This window comes from Hesperophylax consimilis, chromosome 26 (genome assembly GCF_061612785.1).
Source record: "Hesperophylax consimilis isolate HC1 chromosome 26, BYU_Hcon_1.0, whole genome shotgun sequence".
In the NCBI taxonomy this organism is placed as follows: Eukaryota; Metazoa; Arthropoda; class Insecta; order Trichoptera; family Limnephilidae; genus Hesperophylax; species Hesperophylax consimilis.
Window position 1 is genome coordinate 1,821,950 of NC_142861.1, and position 21,534 is coordinate 1,843,483.

The 21,534-nt window shown below is 33.6% G+C and overlaps 1 protein-coding gene across 1 annotated transcript; it reads left to right on the plus strand.

Annotated features, from left to right (window-relative positions):
• The first annotated feature begins 1,582 nt into the window (after positions 1-1,582).
• LOC149410966 (uncharacterized) lies at positions 1,583-19,569 on the plus strand. The gene is made up of 5 exons (XM_089647608.1): positions 1,583-1,775; positions 15,629-15,648; positions 17,656-17,901; positions 18,674-18,770; positions 19,412-19,569. The coding sequence occupies exons 1-5, from the start codon at positions 1,583-1,585 to the stop codon at positions 19,567-19,569; spliced, it is 714 nt and encodes a 237-aa protein (XP_089503734.1).
• The last annotated feature ends 1,965 nt before the right edge of the window (positions 19,570-21,534 follow it).

Consider the following 21,534-nt stretch of genomic DNA (forward strand, 5'->3'; position numbering starts at 1 on the left):
TTGAAATTATTAAAATTCACTTGAGTGAATCAAATGCAAATCATCTTGAGTGATGAGGCCCATTTCCACCTCGGTGGCTTCGTCAACAAGCAAAATTGTGGCATCTGGGGCTCGGAAAACCCAAGAGTTATTGTTGAAAAGCCTCTTTATTTTCAACGTGTGACTGTTTGGTGCGGTTTATGGTCCGGCGGAGTCATAGGACATTACTTTTTCGAAAATGAGGCTGGAGCAACAGTTACGGTGAATGGATTGCGCTATCGAGAGATGATTTATGATTTTTTATGGATGAAATTGGATGGTATATATCTGGATAACGTTTACTTTCAACAAAACGGCGCTACGTGTCACACAAACAACGAAACCATTGATCTTTTACGATTTAATATCAAAATAACACCTCTTATTGGAAAACCATGTATTATCTAGAGTTCGACTGTTTTAATTTTTCTTGTAGCCCTTTAGGGAAATCATTATTTTAGCGAATGCGAAAAAAACAAATATATCGTAAAATGCTATCGCTTGAGACAAAAAAATAATACCTAACCTAGTACAAATAGCGAAAAATGCCTTTACCGAAAAAGAATGTCCATCACAGCATAACAGAGAATCGACTATAAATAAGTGATGGATGACTTCATAATCGAGGAAATTGACAAATCAACAGAAGTTTCACAGTATATTTGCGATGAATCAGTAAAATGTAATGACTTATTAAATAAAGTCCCGACTACATTCGTTGTTCTACATCAAAACATTCGAAGTTTACAAAAAAACCTGGAAGAGTTTGTACTAACATTAAGCCTTCGCAAGGAGTCCGATTCGAGCCGCGGTCAACAGTGGTTGTGTGTACCTTACTATTGCTGAGTGCCGTTCGCCCGTTCCTGCGCTGCGTACAGATAAGAGATTATTGTTACATTTTATTTAATATTGTTTATCGTTTACCTATTTGTTTGCATTCCTGCTTACGGCTAATCCGTTTTTGTTTGTACAGTCAATGAAATAGACTGCGTATTATTTTTTCAGTTTAATTTTTAAAAGTTAAGTTTTTTTTTATATAATGGAGGAAGATGAAGACAGACCTCCCGACCCAGGGTCGATATTGGATTTTTCTGATTCGGAATCTAATACGAGCCAGGTTTCTATTACGCTCCCATCTCGTAAACGACGACCATCGCAAAGCCTTCACATTCCATCGAAAGTTAAATCTATACCGCCGGTTCAACAAACCTCGACCCCTAACGACCTTAACACCAATATTAACATCCAGCCAAGTACTTTAACTAGCGATAATGCAAAAAGTACTGAATTACTTTATCCTGCTTCAGCTTCCGGTCCATTTACCGTTAATGTTCAGAGAACTGAACAGGGAAAACTTATTCATCCTTTAGATTTTGGAAAATTCGTATTTGACTCAAAAAATAATAACCTTGGTATTGTTAACGGTTCAATTAAACCGGAAGGGCGATATAAATTATCTATCGAGTTTAACACTGCCGCTTCCGCAAATGGATTTGTAAAAAAAATTGACTCACTCTCAAATCATAAATATAAATCGTTCATCCCTACATTTAACCTTTCGAGAATGGGTCTTGTGCGAGGAATTCCCGCGGAGATCCCAGAGGCTGAAATTGTTGATGCTTTGAATAATTCTCACGGAACCCCGAAAGTATTAAAAGTACGTCGACTGAACTACAAGGATTCTACTGACGGAAACACGATCTGGAAACCTTCCCAGTCTGTTGTTGTTACATTTGAGGGACAATCCCTACCGTCTCGTGTGTTAATTTACTATACCTCGCTTCCCGTCGAAGTTTATAAATTTCCAACAATTCAATGTTTCAACTGCTGCCGGTTCGGACATTCGAAATCCGTATGCCGCTCCCCCCCACGTTGTTACTATTGCGGAGAAGCTCACCCATTGGATCAATGTCCGAAATCTTCCAATGATCCCATTTGCATTAACTGTTCGGGTGCACATACCGCGGTCAGTCTAGCCTGTCCGGAATTAACAAGACAGAAGAACATAAAACATAAAATGGCTACCGACAACATTTCGTACTTCCAGGCCTCAAAGTTAATCTCTCCTGCGAAAAAATCGTTCGCAGAGATGACATCGTCCTCAGCTCCTTTCCAAACAACCACCTTTTTGAATTCAACGTCATGTTCTCACAGAGAAACTATTCTCAAGCCAGTCAAACCCAACCCAAAATATACACCTTACCTTGATAAAAAACAATTGAATAATATTTTGGCCAGCCCGAATGGGAATGCCAAATCCCAGACGCCCAATGGGTGTGCTATTAATGGTAATTCTTCCCCTCCTGCTCCCCCCGAAATAATGAATAATAATTCTTTTATACACACTTTAATTACCCTTTTAATTTCTATCCTTACAAACAACAATACTGTACCGTCCAACGCTGCCGATTACATTAAATCTTTATTATCCTGCCTCCCCAATGGCTTCGAAACTGAACAAAATCCTTCAGTGGAACAGTAGAAGCCTCTTCGCTAACAAATCTGACCTAATTCAATTACTCGACGAACACGACGTTTCAGTAGCCGCCATTTCTGAAACGTGGTTAAAACCCTCCTTTCACTTAAGAATTCCAGGTTATTATTGTCTCAGACACGACAGACTGGATGGTAAAGGCGGCTCGGCTCTGATAATCCAAAATTCTATCCCTTTTAAAGAAATTAATATTCATACTCCCTCCGACGATATCCAGATAATAGCAGCTGTCTTATCTGATATCACAATATTGTCAATATATATTCCTCCCTCTACGACTTTTATTGAAAATGAATGGGCACCAATCTTAAGCCAGATTTGTTCCCCTTATATGATCCTTGGAGATTTTAATGCACATTCCCCTTCTTGGGGTAGCGAAATAACAAATCGTTCTGGCCGCAATCTTTTAGATTTTATTGATTCCCATAACCTATGTTTTTTAAATGACGGATCTCCAACCAGATTCACCCCCCCTCATCAAAGGAAAAGTGCTGTTGATATATCTCTTTGTTCGTATTCGTTAGCATCTAAATGCTCTTGGGACATCCTAAACGATCCCCTCTCTAGTGATCATTTCCCAATTATAATCCGCTTCCACCATCAATTTAACACTTATTCCCCCCCAGTTAAAAATAATCTCAAATTTAGAACGAAAGATGCGAATTGGAGCACTTTCTCTTCTGAACTAGATAACCTTATTAATTTAACAAAATCGTCCCCGGGAGACATCAGAATACAATGTGAGACGTTTCCTTCTATGGTTATAAATGCAGCAGAAAAATCCATCCCGAAACGCAAGGCGAACATTAAAATAAAACACTCTACTCCGTGGTGGGACGAGGAATGCACTCGCTCCGTCAACTCTCGAAAAATAGCAATTTCCTCTTTTCGTAAGTGTATGTCACTAGAAAATTTTTTATCAGTTAAAAAAGCCCAGGCAGAAACCAAACGAATTTTGAAAAATAAGAAGCGCGCTGGATGGCGGAAGTTCTGTGAGAACCTGTCTCCGGAAACTCCCCAGTCTTCAGTTTGGTCTAGCTTAAAAAAATTCGGATCATCGTATTCTCCGCCGAGAATCAAACATATATCAGAAGAAATTCTTATAGGATTTGCGGATAAAATAGCGCCCCCATCAGTTGCCGGATGTGAAGAAATGCCTTCTATTAAGCCGTATCCATCTCACTCTAACTGGCTAGATGCTCCTTTCTCCATTGATGAGATGAAACGAGTGATAAGAGCCCTTTCTGACTCTTCTCCGGGTCCCGATGGAATATTTTATAGTTTCATTAAATCATTTTCTGATATGGCGGTTGAATATTTCTTATCTCTTATTAATAATATGTTTGAAACAGGACTAATTCCGGATGTTTGGAAATCTCAAAAAATCATTCCCATTTTAAAACCTGGAAAAAATCCATCTGAAATTTCGTCTTATCGACCTATTGCTCTTTCATCGTGTTTGATGAAAGTAGCGGAGCGTTTGATAAAAAACACACTAGAGTGGTTTGTTGAAAGTCAAGATATTATCTCACCAAATCAGTATGGTTTTCGGAAAAAGAAATCTACAATGGATAATTTAAGTTTGTTCACAACTGATATCCGAGTTTCTCAATCCCTAAATTCTTATACATTGGCCACATTCCTTGACCTTTCATCAGCTTACGATGATGTTTTACTGAATGTTTTGAAAGAAAAACTAATTAAAAAACAAATCCCCCCGAAACTAGTCCAATTTATTATTAATTTGCTCACAGATAGGTCCATTATTATTGAGTCTTCCTCTAAATGCTTAAGGCGAAAACTATGGAGAGGTTTACCCCAGGGTTCTGTTATCAGTCCTCTGTTGTTTAATATTTATATTAGTGACCTAGACTCAGTAATTCCTTTTTCTATCAAGCGACTTTACTTTGCGGATGATATCCTTATATATTTGTTACATAAAAATATTATTCTTGCAGCTAAGGAAATGAATTTGGCTTTACAATATATTAAAAGCTGGTTGTCAATAAATGGGATGAATCTGGCGGCATCTAAAACAAGGGTCGTAGCTTTCACGCGCAAAAGAAAAATTCCCCACTTCTCAATCTCTTTTGATAATGTGCCTCTACAAACCGCTACTCAAATCAAATTCCTTGGTCTTCTTTTGAACCATAAACTTTCCTGGCTTCCACACATTCAGATAATTTCTACAAAGTGCGAAAAGGGACTTAATATGATGCGAGCAGTTTCCAGAGTATGGTGGGGATCTCATCCTACCACTCTTAAATTAATGTATAATTCCCTAGTTCGGAGCCACTTGGATTACGGCACATTCCTTTTTGACCCCCTCCCTAAATATTTAGATAAGAAAATGGAAAGAATTCAATCAAAAGCCCTCAGAATGATTATTGGAGCTATGAAGTCTTCTCCAATTAATGCGCTTCAGGTGGAATGTGGGGAGCCTCCATTATATTTCAGAAGGCAATTCCTTGCCAATAAATATATTTTCAAGGCTTTATCGTTATCACATCATCCTATTAAACAAAGTCTTAATCTGCTAAGTGTTAATTTGAAGTCTAACAAAAGATTGAGTGAAAAAAAATGTTTTCCTCTCCTAATTAAAAGTTTTCATCTCTATAATTCTCTGTCATCTTCCCTCCAATATCTTCAAGAAGTTCCCAATCTTCCTATATACAATATTCCATTTAAGGCAATCACTTTTATGCCGAACACAATAACATCAGACTTTCGGAAGAATATTTTATCTTCCCCAAATAAATTTCATAATGTGGATGACTGTTTTAAAAGCATTGTGGCTTCAAAATTCCCTGGATTTTCCATCCTTTACACTGATGGTTCCAAATTTGAAAATAAAAGATGTGGAGCATCGATATATAGTCCAGAATTCAACATCAATCTCACTTATAAATTACCGAAAGAAGTTTCCATATTTACAGCTGAATGCTTTGCAATTGAACAAGCGCTAAATCAAATCCAGGTTCTCAACATTCATCGAGCCTTACTATGTACTGATTCGCTAAGTGCTCTAACTAAAATTATGTCAAATATTCTATGTTATCCGGAAGACAATATTATATGTAAAATTAAAAATCTCCTCAATTCTCTAAGTGAATCTGGGTTTGAGACGATATTGGCCTGGGTCCCTGCCCATTTGGGTATAGAGGGTAATGAGATGGCCGATTCTCTCGCCAAATCTGGTTCAGATTCCGGAACTATCCCACTAAATTTTAGAATCCCTATCTCCGATGTCTTCCCGATTCTTAAATCCAACATGACTCATGCCTGGGAAGAAAATTGGGCAGTCTCCAAAATAATAACTGGATCTTTCTATGCTGGAATTCAAAACCATATCCCTGCTAAGCCATGGTTTCACGGTAAAAAACTGTCAAAACGATTCATTTCATGTATTTCGAGAATGAGAATTGGTCACTGTTCAATTGCATCCCACTTGGCTAGAATTAGAGTTTTGGATGATCCGGTCTGCCAGTGCGGTGTGGAAGAGGAAACCCTCGACCACGTTTTCTTTAACTGTAAAAATCATTCATCTTTCAAGAACATATACCGCCGTCTTATTAAAATCACACACCAGTCCCCCCTTAACATTTCATACCTTTTATCTCTTAACAATTCTCGTGTTCATACAGCTTTATGTAAGTTTATTAACCTGAATGAATTCAACATTTAATTTGTTTTAGCGATCTAAATGAGTCCAATGATTAAATTGTTATTTTTAACTGTTACCGGCACAAAGCACTCTTTTCAGGGTGAAATGCCTAAAACCAAAAAAAAAAGCCTTCGCAAAATATTACCGGACATCATTGTGTTAACAGAAGCGCATTTAAATATATATATAATGCTAAAGCCCGGTACAATATACCTAACTATACATATCACTCGTCTACAATACACATTAACAAATGCAGTTGTATTGCGGTGTTTATACTGAATACACACAAAAATGTTACAGTTACCGAAATTACTGCTTAAAACTGCGTGTAAAAGTGAAATAAAATATTCACCATGTTATTGCTATCTATCGCACGCATGGATCTGATCAACATCATTGAAATGAAACAATTATTACTAACTATGAAGGATACCATTGATACCATACAATAACATTGAAAAAACCGTGTCAATATTATGGAAATTAATATTACTGATCACTACACTTGTATATTCTTTCACAATATTGATAGAAGAAATATAAAATCTAATCAAATTGGTGAAACAAAGTATGAAAAAAAAAGAATTTGGAAATTTTAGGATCAAATCTTAAAATGAAAAACTGGTCATCAGTTAATGTTGTTCTTCAACCGGAAAATCCACACATATGTTCAGAAAATTTCGAAACAATTTTTCAAAATCACATCAAAGTTATCTACAATAGAAACAGATTATAAACCAAAATCTAAACATAGATTAATAAAGCCATGGATAACAAAATAATTACCTAGTCATATCAATCAGAAACAAAGAAAAATATTACCACGATTCCAAAAAAATCCCAAACGACCCAAAAATCGTTAATTTTTACAAGAAATACCGAAATAAACTTACGCTCTTAATTAGACTGACAAAATAAAAATACTTTCGTGACAAAATCAAAGACGCTGGTCAAGGGAGCAAAAAAAATCTGGAAGATCATCAGCACAATAACCAACAAAAGCACAAATCGAATAGTACCAAAGGAAATCTCATATCAGGGAATTACCATTGACACAAAAAAAACCCAAAACTATGTGGTAATGTTTTTAATGTTTATTTTGAAAATGTCGGTACAAACCTTGTTATATTATCCTTGACAATAAACAAACTAACCAACCAGAACAAAACACATTTTCTGAGGAAGGTTTCCAAACCTTTGTTTCAGTAACTGACAAAGATGTTCAAAATACTATAATAAGTTTAAGGTCACCGGCAAGTCCTGGATACAACAATATAACGGTTACAACATTGAAAGCCGTACATAAGAAAATCAGCAAACCAATTTCTCATTTGACGGCCGGCATAGTCCAGTGGTAACGCATTGGACTGCCATTCCGAAGGTCGCGGGTTCGAACCCGGCGTGCGCAAATAAATTTTATTTGATTGATTTGTGTTATTTCACAATTAATTAATTAAAATAATATATAGTATATTTGCGGCACGTTCCAGAGTGGAAGATACTACCAGTATCGCCCTGGTGTAAGACCACCATTCAGAATTGAAACGTTGCTCCAAATGACTTTAGCCGTGTTTAGTGACTAGATCTGAATAGCCAGTTACTTTCCCACCTTCCTCTTTCCCTTCCCCACTTACCTTCAGCCTCACAACATCCCCCAATTGGGGATGCCATAGTCTCACTGGCTCCAGACGGGAGCAGTTGGGACTCTTGTGAGGTATTCACTATAAAAAAAAAATATATATATATAATTAACACCAGTTAAAAAAAGGTGTATTTTCAAATAATTATAAGAAAACTATCGTTACCCCAATTTTTAAATCTGGTGATGCAGAAAATATTTCTAACTATCGTCCAATAGCTAATATAGCGAAAATCTATGAAAAAATTGTTAAAAAAAAACTCAACGACTACATAAAAGATAATGAGTCCACATCAATTTGGCTTTAGTGACAATCTCAGCACACAAGATGCAATTGCTAAACTAAAATCGACAATCATTCCAAAATGTCTTGGTATCTTCATTGACCTCCGCAAGGCATTCGATAACATGTCGCATTCCAAACTTATATAAAAACTAAAGAAAATCGGAAAAGCGCTATCATGGTTCCAAAGTTATTTAAAAGAGAGACTCCAATATGTCAAAATAAATAATACCTTAAGCGAACCCATAACTACATCTTTTGGCAAACCGCAAGGAACTGTCATCGGTCCAATCCTTTTTACTATTTATGTAAATAATATGTTCACACTCCCAATATTTGGAGATATCGTATCGTATGCAGATTACACTATACTGATAACAAAAGGAAACAACGCAAATTCCGAAAACATATTTTATCCCATTCTCGTTGAAAAAAAAAAACCTTAAAAATAATGTTACAATTAAATTCCACTCTTACGAGTGTGAAAAAAAAATGTAACCATGTGAAATGTTCACCCATAACGGGCAAAAATAGCATTAAGTATCTGAGTTTTATAGTTGACAGTCAATTAAAATGGAGCGAGCAAATCAAAAATACTATAACTAGAGTAAGAAAAATGATATATCTTTCTCTTGCACAATCCGCTCTACATACCGCTCTACATTTCGAAGCAGTACCATGGACACCAGTGACACCTTTTCTTTCATCTCTGCGGCAAACCAAATTATAAATTCCTTACAAAATACTATAATGGACCCAAGCAATAAGTTTACAAAAGAACAAATGGGGAAATTGTCACCAAAACTCACTGCTAGGGAATATAAGCCTTGTTGCTACCAAAATGGGCTTTCTGGAGAATAATCAGCCTGCAAATACTGATATAGAAAAACAAAAAAATATAAAAAACAAGTACAGTATCTTAATTACTCCAAAAAATAAAGACACATCAACAGAAATACAAAATAAAATTCAAAGGCACTTTAAAACCAGCCAATTAGGAATATGCATTGAAGGCATTAAATAAATCTCCCAAATTCGAATTGTAATCGATTGTGTTAATAAAGAAGATGCTAAAAAACTACAAACTTTAATTTCTAAAGATCTACATGATATTGACTGCAAAGAATTAACAAAGAAAAAACCAACAATGATATTCAAAGGAATTTTCAACGACTTTATCAAAGAAGATTTTACTGACGATATCTTGGACAAAAATGAGGATATCAAAATTGTAACGCAAGAAACAGAAAAAAATTCTATTTTTAACATAAAAGCAATAATTAAAAACAAATACAATGACACCGCTAACTACATAGTAGAAGTAGACAGCACAACCAGGATGATTCTATTAAATAAAGAAAAAATAAACATTGGCTATCAGCGAGTTACGGTTGGCGACGCCTGCCCAGTAATACAATGCTACTTCTGTCTACGCTACGGACATAAATCAAGCAACTGCAACCAGAAAGAGAAAAACAATTTACCTTCCTGCTCGCACTGTGGAGCTGCTCACTTGTTCAAAGAATGTCAAGCTACAACAAATCAACCGAGATGTGTAAACTGCACTTTTCAAAATGACAGATTTCAACTGTCATTTCCTACCAATCATAATGCAAATGATAAAACCAACTGTTTATATTATAAAAAAATTCTGGCATTCGCACAACAGAAAATTGAATACTAATTTGGATTCAAGGTATATTTTTCATAGTAACTCATGTTTATTGTCAATATATGATGCATGTACCTGCACATTCAAAAATTTAAAAACTAACAAAATTAATAATGCTTTGAAATATGCTTTAAAAAAACATGATTTTTCTTTTCAATCTCCAGTATATAAAACAAGTATACTTACTATTAAAACTGAAAATTCTAAGAAATATTCAAAAATGATACTAACAATTAAAAAAAAATGTCCATAATCAAACTAACTGTCAATATTACAAAAAAATACTTGCTCTTACGCAACAAAAATTGGAATATTGTTATAAATTTTAAAGATGTCTATAAAAATATCTCATGTCTATTCTCAATGTCTTACAAATACGCATGTATTTTTGAATATCCACAAGATATAAAAAAATAATAATTCTATAGTCTATACATTAAAAAACCGACAAATCTTTCATCATTCTACATACTTTAAAGTCAGGATATATGTATTTAAAACCAAAAAATTTAAATCATTCTCTATATTGAAGATAAAAAACCTAAATATTTTCTTCGTGATAACACATCTCTACATACTACACTTTTATGTTTATTATTACAATACATTACATCTACGTTCTACATTTTTATATTCCTACCAGAAAATATATAATACAATAACAATCCACAACTGCGTTTATCGAAGGCTAGTGAATTATAGAATACTAAAGTCTAATTATAGATATATTAATTTGTCAAAATTATTATTATATACATTACTAACCCATATATCATGCTGTCAATATTCTATATGCAATAAATCTCGACACTATATGTTCACTTGTACTATTGATATATTCTTACACACGCTATTTTTTATTGTAATTATTATAAAAAGAAGAACGAATCAAATAAATTTTTGCTGTCAATTAAACAAACACTCACTATGTCTCCGAGTATTATCTAAACATAAAATAAATCTTATAGAAAAAATAAAAACCTACAATTTCAGATATGAACTGAAATCGAGCAAGAATAGTGTTACACTAATTATGAGCATTATTACTTATTCATTTACTCGTAGAATTATATATACATATCTTATCACACCTAAATTTTTTTTTATTTTTTTTTTATAGTGAATACCTCACAAAAGTCCCAACTGCTTCCGTCTGGAGCCAGTGAGACTATGGCATCCCCAATTGGGGGATGTTGTGAGGCTGAAGGTAAGGGGGGAAGGGAAAGAGAAAGGTGGGGAAGTACCTGGCTATTCAGATCTAGTCACTAAACACGGCTAAAGCCATTTGGAGCAACGTTTCAATTCTGAATGGTGGTCTTACACCAGGGCGATACTGGTAGTATCTTCCACTCTGGAACGTGCCGCAAACATACTATATATTATTTTAATTAATTAATTGTGAAATAACACAAATTAATCAAATAAAATTTATTTGCGCACGCCGGGTTCGAACCCGCGACCTTCGGAATGGCAGTCCAATGCGTTACCACTGGACTATGCCGGCCGTCAAATAAATCGTAGTCGTAAATAAATGCAATGGAAAATTTTAACTTAAGCGAAATTGATAAAAATCTAAATATAGAAGAATACGTATGTGAAGCAGCCAGTGAATGCAATAAGATCTATGACAATATAATAAATAGACTAACAATGTTGCACCTAAACATTAGAAGTATAAATAAAAACATAGATGAAATTCTGGTATCCCTAAATACATTATGTTCACAGCCAGATTTCATAATACTATCTGAGGCGCACATACATGCAAACATAAATATACCAATCATCCCAAACTACAAAAATTACAATACAAATTATCAGATTAATAAAAATAGTGGAATTGTAGTATACGCTAAAGAAAAATTTACTGATATCAATATTACAGAAATACACATATGCAAAGCAAACTGTTTGTCATTAAATTTTATTTTAAATAATATGCCATTCAATATAATCGCAATATATCGAACACACAGCTCTGATGTATCTTTATTTATAGAAGAATTAAAAAAAATACTATGCAACAATAACCATCTAAATTGTATCGTAATAGGTGATTTAAATATTAATATTGGTCCAAATAACCACTGTAAAAATAAAATAGATTATATAAATGCTATTAATGAAATGAACTTTATATCATGTGTAAATAATTTCACAAGAGAATTTGCAAACCAATCGCCATCATGCCTAGACCACATATGGAGCAATATTAAACACACAGAAAAAATTAAATCTATTATATGGAAAAATGATATAACAGATCACCATACAAATATTTTTATTTATGATTTAAATAAAAACTTAGGATTAAATGACTCTAGAAAAAATATTAACATAATTTCCAAATTGAACAATGTAAAATTAAATAATAAATTAAATAACGAATCTTGGTCCTCAATAATAAATTGCCAAAACCCAGACATGTGCGCAAACTTCTTTGAAGAAACTTTAAATGCTCATATCGCAGACTGTAGAACCTTTATAAATAATCAACCTAGTTCTAAATTAAGGAAAATCAAACCATGGATTACGCAAGAATTACTCATATCTATCCGGAAAAAAGAAAAACTTTTCATAGATACAAAAAAAACCCTACCAATAGCCAAGTAAAAAATGAGTACAAAATATTCCGGAACAAACTCATTAAAATTATCAAAGACACAAAAGAAAAATATTACAGGGAGAAAATAATCCTCACAAAGGAAAACCCTAAAAAATCATGGAACACTATAAATGAAATAATGAATAAAAATAAGTCTACAATAAATGTCATAAACAATAATGGAACTAAAATAAATGCCATCCGTGAACCAAAAATGTGCGAAAATATTTTCAAAAAATTTTTCGCCACCGTCGGTCAAAAACTTGCATATAAAATTGACCAAAATTATCAACCTGATGACATACTTGAAGATAAAATAACAAATAGCAATCTTTCAATTTTTAAACCGACTACAGAAAAAAATATTGAAAACATAATACAATCACTTAAAAATGATAGTGCGCCAGGATACGACGGTATAACTACAGAAATCTTGAAAAAATACTGCAATTTTCTAACCAAACCGATTACGCATATAATTAATGTAAGTACTAAATACGGAATATTCCCGTCTAACTACAAAAAAGCCATTATAATCCCAGTATATAAATCCGGAGATTCAAAAGAAGTAAACAATTACCGCCCAATATCCTTATTATCCAACATTGCAAAAATACACGAAAAAGTAATAAAAAAACAAATTACTGATTATACAGATAACCAAAAATGTATTAACCCTAGTCAATACGGTTTCAGAGATAAACTTAGCGCACAAGACGCAATTGCAGAATTAACTAAGCTTATTTACAAAACATTAGATAGAGGCAAAAAGTGCTTAAGTATATTTATTGACCTCCGTAAAGCTTTTGATAGTGTCTCACATTCAAAATTAATTAATAAACTAAATAATATAGGAATTACTGGCAAAGCTAAAACATGGTTAAAAAGTTATCTCTATCAAAGAACTCAACAGGTTAAAGTAAACAACGAATTAAGTGAAATAGAAAATATAGATTTTGGAATTCCACAAGGAACTGTTTTGGGACCTTTACTATTTATATTATATGTAAATGAACTTTTTGAACTCCCAATCATTGGAAACATTATATCTTACGCAGATGATACAGTGATAACTATTGAAGGAAATTCTTGGAATGAGGTCGAAGTATCAGCTAATAATGCCATAAATATCGTTAAACTATGGTTTGACGAAAACTTATTGACACTTAATGTCGAAAAAACCCATTTTATACCTTATAGCCTAACAGGGAATATCTCAAATGTAAATCTAAACATAAAAAATCACGAAAGAAATTGCCTCCTTAGAATCGCTCCCTGTAACTTAAACTGTATAAACATTAGTAGTAAAGAAGAAATAAAATATCTTGAAATAATTATTGATAATAACATCAAATGGAAAAGTCAAATAAATTCCACAGTAGACAGAATGAGAAAACTGATATATATATTTTTTAGACTAAGAAATATTGTATCATTAAAAATACTAAAAGATATTTACTATGCACTTGCGCACTCTGTACTACAATATGGAATCGTGGCTTGGGGGGGTGCATATAAATCATCCCTACTCCCATTGGAAACTATTAAAAAAATATTAATAAAAATCATCTTAAAAAAGCCATATTACTACCCAACTATAAATGTTTTTCAAGATTTCCCGGTTCCCCCAGTTACAAAAATTTATGACAAAATTGCACTTCTACAAATACATAAAGATTTCTGTAGTAAAAATAATTTACCACAATTGAATATTAGCAAAAGAATAATATCTGTTGGAGGACTAACCGTGCCACTAGCACGAACCACAACAGCACAACATCACTATATATTCAAGGGTGTAAAATTATTTAATAAATTACCCCTTGATATACGATCGGAAGAAAACTACGAAAAATATTTAAAAAAATTAAATTAAAATACTCTTGTACCACCTCATAACTTTACTTATTGTTTAGAAATATGTTTTTGCCTTTTCAATTCGTTGAATCATTTATTAACTAACCTATATTTTTATTACTTTTATTGTTATTTTTTGTTAAATTACTAATATTTTTTGTTTAATTAAAACAAATGTAAAAATATTTTGTTGTCCTCTCCTAAACACAAGCAGCTGCTTTATTAGGAGAGTGATTGAAATATTGGAAAAAAAAATCCATATTACAATATGGTAAAATCGGTTCGGGAGGGAATTTCAAAACTAACCTTTCGCCTGTAGAAAAAGTTCAGAGGTTAATTTTGAAAGTCATCTTAAGAAAACCATCAATATTTCCAACAACGCAGCTGTTTAACTCTTTTAGGGTTCTTAACGGAATCAAAATTTTCAAAAAGAATTCACTGTTACAAATTCATAAAGACCATTTTGAATTCAACAATTTCTACAAAAATAAGTAACCGATCAAGATCACGTGGTAACTTAGAAATCCTTAAATGTAAAACTAGTGCTTGTCAACACCATTATACTTATCAAGGTATAAAATTGTTTAATGTCCTTTCAGATAAAATCAAAACTGAAAAAAATTATAAAACTTTCAAATCACAAATCAAACAACTTTTAGACGAACCCAGCGGTAATTACAAGTTTTAATTTCGTTGGATACATTTTTCACATAATTGATTATTTGAACCCATTTGTAATTTTTATTGATTGAATCGTGTTATAAATGAAAGGATAGTTAATTAATGTACAATTAAAAAAAAGCTATTTATATATTTTTTTACATATCCTCTAAAGGTATTTTATGAGCTTCCAAATATGCGGTTTTTGTTGTTGCATTTTATTAAGTACCCATTTCATACAAGATTGCCTGCTCGGTCTTTGAACAATTCAGTTCTGTACGTACCTACCTTCTATTATTTCTTTCCTAATAAGTACATTTTGATTTTTATATCTTATGTATTCTAAGTTTAATAACAATTATACTATTCTAGTTATATTTTTTAAAGTTTGTTTAGTAATAATAGTTTGTTAAATTTCTTATTTTCTTAATTATATTGTGTTATCAAATTTATCATCCAGTTTTATAACTATTTGTTAATTTTTAGCTTCATCAATTAATGAAATTTTACAACTTATAAACCATAATGACTCACAACACTCCCCAACAGTTGGGCAGTTTTGTTAAAAAAAATGTTTTTCTCAATCAGCCTCGAAAACATTTGTAAATTATTGTAATGTGTTTGAATATTTAGTAAAAAAAAAAAAAAAAATATGAAAAGGGCAAAAAATATTGAAATTATATGTAAACAAAATATTTCCCATGAAAAAAAAGGGTAAACATTTTTCATAAAGCTTTTCTGGTGTTATTGAAGGTGTCATATAAGACAAGATATTTACTTCTCTAAATAGTATAAAATAAAGTCGCAAAGTTTGTCTGTTTGTGCGCTCAGTTCTTCTCAACTACACAACGTATTTTCACAAGGTTTTCACTATCAATGAGCGTATTTTTCCGGAAGGATTGTGTATAAAATACATGCATATTATGGTAAGTTTTTAGATTCTCACGGCCAAAAGCATTTTTGTTGTTTGTTTTTGGGGTGTTATGCCGTGTTGCGCTAACTCCTTCTTTAGCCGACGTTTCGGACAGCGTTGCAGTGTCCATCATCAGGGCAGATCCGGTAGATCCGAAGATGTGTAAATTTTGGTTGTCGAGTTTGTGCTTATTTATTTGTGGCCTGGGCCCGTCCAAGTGCGAAATGCCAACGGAAGTGGCGACATCTTGTGGCGAACAAACAAATAAACACAAACTCGACAGCCAAAATTTACACATCTTCGGATCTACCGGATCTGCCCTGATGATGGACACTGCAACGCTGTCCGAAACGTCGGCTAAAGAAGGAGTTAGCGCAACACGGCATAACACCCCAAAAACAAACAACAAAAACATGCATATTATATTTATAAAAAGTAGAGAAAAATCGATGTTTTGTAATCAAGTCGTATTTTTTTTTTTAAGTTCGTGATTGTATATATTAAAAAGGTCTAGAGAAAAGTCAGTAAAGGCATATGTCTATCTCCTAAGGATAATCCCCAGCAAAACCGGGTACACATCAGCTAGTAATATACAAAAATTAAACCTGAATATGTTCGCGCTCGCAAAACTCGAAAAGTTTTTATTATTGCCAGGAGTGTTTAGATCTGAATGGTAGAAATAGTCGATGATGCCCGAGGTATACTAAAGGCGATGCAATACGTAGTAATGCAAAATCATATGTTTTTGGTTTGAAAATATGGTAGCCTTGAAATGTTTCAGATGCTTTATTTAAATACTGCGAGTAGAATACATCTTGGCCTTTGAAACAATCGAGTCTTGTTTAGATAAGTCTTTTTATAAGCCCAGAAAAAAATAATGTATAAGGCCAATGAAAACTGCTTTAAAGTCAAAATTTCCTACTTACGAACCCATTTTCGGTTAAGATTTTATTGTATAATGTGGCAAATTAAGTTATTTATAAGAAAATCGAAAAAAAAATATGCTTGAACATCCACAAAATAAAATAAAAGGCACTTTTTGGCCATGTTTTTTTCTTGCATAAATCAAAACAGGCGAATGGTTTTATGCGGGAATTTAAACCATATCGCCATCTACGTAAGGGTTGTTATTTATAGCGGCTCAATTTAAAATATTAGACGACGTAGTGCATCGCCTTAACGCAATATCTCTGCACCGTAATGAGATATGGAGTCGAATGAAAGTCGATGTAATGTAGTTTTTTAACAGTAACATTGTGGTATACAGTAGTGCATGGTGGAAGCAGTCGGAGGCGCCCGAGAAAGATATTAGCAATGCGGTCTCCACTAGTACAGTTATAAAAATAAGACGGGGTATAAAATTAATTTAGTTTAATACAAAACTAAATAAAACTACAAGAACAAAAACAATTCAGATTTTTATTATCAATTTGGTCTCAATCTCCCATAGTCATGGTTGTCGGAGACCACACCCTTTAAAACTGTGCCGTTTAAGAATGCATTAGGTGCACTCTGATTAAAGATATTTGGCAATAAGCAAAGGAGCGTGAAATTTGAAAGGAAGACACGCAATCAATTATTGGATATAAATACCTTCATATCTTGACCGTTATTCAGTACACACTTGTTCCTTCAAAGTGATCGCTACCATATAATCATTACAATGGTTTTCGCAAAGGTATTTATACTGCCAATTAAAAACATTTTCAAAATTTTAAGAATATTGGGAAACCTTTAAAATCAAAAAGTAAAGATCATAGTTTTTTTAGTGTAATACATCATAATTAAACATAATTTTTAGTGTAGTTTTAGTCTGTAATAATGAATTAATGTTTTCACTCCAATAGATCTCAATCTGCCTGGCTGTAGTTGCCATGTGCAGTGGCCATGCTGCCATCTCTCACAGCAATATCGTTAGAGATGATAGCCACGTTACCCACGTGGGTATTGGCCACGTGGGCCATGGCCTAGGCCACGGTGGTATTGGTCTGGGCGGCCTCGGAGGAGGTCTGGGACACATCGGAGGTCTTGGAGGTCTGGGAGGTTATGGAGGTCTTGAAGGCGGACATGGACATGTACATCTGGAACAGCATGTAAGTTAAAAGATTTAGTAGTTAATTTAACCCTTACGGCCTCTGGCATATTGACCGTGTTCTTTCTAAAAGACGTCGGAAATGAAGACGGAGAATTTGTGTGTATTTCCGCATTGCAATAAATTCCAAATAAATTGAATTTTCTGAATGAATTATTTTCATTTCATCATTATTTGAAATTCGGTGAAATAAGATTTTAAATTCTTTTGTTAAGAATAAAAACACATACTTTTTTAAAAATTCATATTTAGAATGCATAATGCTTTACGTTTTTTCGTCTAAACACTGAATTAGAATATATACTATGTTTCATTGTGTTTGTTCCCACTTTTTCTGTACGGTGTTGAAATATTGCAAAAAAGCAGATAGATTCCTCGATATATGGTGCTGAAAAAAATACCTAGAGTTTCAAGGACAGGCACAAATTTATTCATTTGTGTAATAGCCAGGCTTCCACAATAGGCTTTTAACTGTCTGTCTACAGCGTATTTTCCGATATTTTGGACACGCCGCTCGCCAAACTCAGGACTCCAACTTGGAAAAACTCATGATCACTTCAAAGTATTTGGCGGAGAAGCAGGTGAAGGTCACTAATGCGCTGGAGTGACCAAGTTTCACTGATCTATTTGTGTGTAACATCCAGAGCAGTTATTTGTGTTTAATCAGAGTGGGGTCACAAACCTCATCAATAAGGAACCGACTTAAGAACCCCTACAATTTGACCAGAATAAGGAACCGACTGATCTAATAAGAACTGTGATATTATTTCCAGGCCTACCCAGCATACGCTTACGACTATGGAGTGAAGGACCACCACACAGGAGATGTCAAGACACAGTCTGAAGTCAGGGATGGAGGTTTAGTCAAGGGTAAATATAAAAATATCTTAAAACAATGGGATTAACACCTTGTTGTTACATAACTGAAGGTTTTACTTTTTCTGCAGTCGGAAGGTATTCTACAAGGATTCGATCTTATCCACTACCGTTAATTCATATCGTCTAATATCTCTAAGGACGGGTTGTTTCGGAGAATCTGAACAATTCATCAAATTTCAACGTTCATTTTCGGGTTCTGTGAAAGACTTATTCAAGTTCTGTTTTTATATCATTGTAGGCTAGTTGCTTGACAAAACTGAAATAAAAACAGAACTTGAAAAAGTCTTTCACAGAACTTGAAAATTAACGTTGAAATTTGATGAATTGTTCAGATTCTCCGAAACAACCCGTCCTAAGTTCTCTACCCTGTAGTGTTTTATTTGTTCTGTTAAAATGGAAATCTCAAGTATACTATTCCATATCTTGTATGCACCAAGGATCGCTTTAGGTTTAGTATTATAAATGATTTATAATTCTTACCTTCATTGTTTTCTTACCTTCATTGCTATTGAGTTATCAATTTTTAGGCCAATACTTCTAGAATACTATTAATCAAATTATTTGCTGATGTTCCTCAAGGATCACATACAGATCCACTCTTGTTTATAACTTCTAATCAGTTATGTTTGTAGGCCAATACTCCCTGGTGGAACCCGACGGTTCAGTGCGCATCGTGGACTACAAATCCGATGACATCCACGGCTTCCAGGCGCAGGTCAAGAAGATTGGACCCACAGTCCACCACGTTCCCATCCATCATGTGCCCATCCATCATATTCATGGATATTAATCCATTATTTGAACCGACAGACTAACTAACTGGATACTGATTTAATTTTATTATTTATTATCAATTTTGACTGTTGTATTGTTTCTTCTTGCCTAGAAAGGTCGTGTATTTCTGTTTTCTTAAAATATATTGAATGCAAACAAAATATGATTTATGTTTTATCTTTTTATAAATGAGATCCTTACCTTAAAAAATATTCACTCTTATTTGGCTGGGGTCAAAATTTAAAGCGGTTTTTTCAGTCTCGTTGGCACTAATTTGATTGAAATTTTGGATTTGTACTAAAAAAAAGAACTGTTGACCCAGTTAATTAATCCCTGAGGAAGAAACATACTTTCTTCGATTAATCTATGGTGCAAGATTCAGTAAGCGTAGGGTCAGTTTTAATCCTATCCAGCTCCAATCAACATATATTGTTATAATTTGACTTCTCGTATTTTCTTCATAATCTTTAAGTTTTTATAAAACTTAGTGCATTCATTTAAAGTATCTCAATTGATACCGATTCATATTCACACGCTAGTTTTTTCTTCATATTTTGTGCACCAGTAGGTGGTATAAGAGCGCTCAAAGTTTCATCATCCGGTATGCTCCAAGGCTCCTTATGGAGACCATTACAATTGAACATTTCTCAGTTTTAACATTCGAAGCGCGAAATGTCAGGGAGTGATTGAAAATTTATGAAAATTTTTGTTTTTTTTTTTTATTTAAGTACAGTTAAAACTTTATTAAGATTATCTTCTTAATATACACAACGAATCATCGAAATGGTTGTACCCTAAAAGTGGTCCACAAGGATCCAATCAGGACCCTTGTTTATGATATTCTTTGTAGAATGAATTAAATTCAGTCCAATTGCTTTAATATATTTATTGAAGAACATGCAATTCAGAAAGACATTTATAATACTTAAATGCCGTGTTACCAACTGGTCGATCCTCCCAAGGGGATTCAGTGAAGGAAGTGGTTCTAACATAGTTAAATTGTTTACCCAATTCATCTCACGGTTCAAATTTGAATCATGTGTATTTCTATTCATAGAAAAACCAGACACTAGACAAACCAAGAAACTACTCGATATGGACAAAAACTTGCTGAGGGAACTGGTAGGACAACTAACGGGACACTGCTGTCTCAGGAGTCACATGCAGTTGTTGGGAGTGGAAAACACCAACAGATGCAGGAAATGTGAAGAGGATGAAGATACTCTGATTCACACCTTTGGTGCCAATGTCCCGCTCTGTTGGGAACAAGGCTCAGATACCTGGGAAGACACATTGTAGAACCAGAAGACATAGCCACATATCCAACGACAACCCTGGTGAACTTTAAAGGGTTGTTGTTAAAGGATTGAGAAAAAATGGAAGATAGCAATAGGCAACAATGGGCCTATGGCCCATAAGTGCTCAAACATTCAAAGGAGAAAACAAATTAATACTGAAATAGGCCCAACGTAAGGCTCTTTTATGGTAACTATTTGATATACATAAATTCGATTTTCCTGTATTTTTTCATGTGCGTCTTCGTGTTCGTGTGTGTGTGTGTGTGTATGTGTGTGTGTGTATATGTGTGCGTGTGTGTGTGTGTGTGTGTGTATGTGTTTGTGTCGTATTTAATGCCAAGTTCATGTAAATGACTAAAATTAATGCAGACTTGAGAGTAGTATTTAATAAAACTCTTAAAAACATTGACATGTTTATGCATAGTTATTGTCCAACTTGCATATCACAAAATAAAAATCTAATTTAGTTATGTGATAACTTTGCTAGCTCTGACCTCTAACTTGCTTTTTCCTTACGATCAGATATGAATTAGAAATAGTCAAAACTTTCAAGATAATTTGTTTTTAATTTTCAACATATTGAATTGTCAGATCTAAATAAAACATAAACCCGCCAAAAAAAATTTCTTAACTGTATGACTTCATTTAAAACATATAAAATTGGTACTCTACCCACCGAGCCA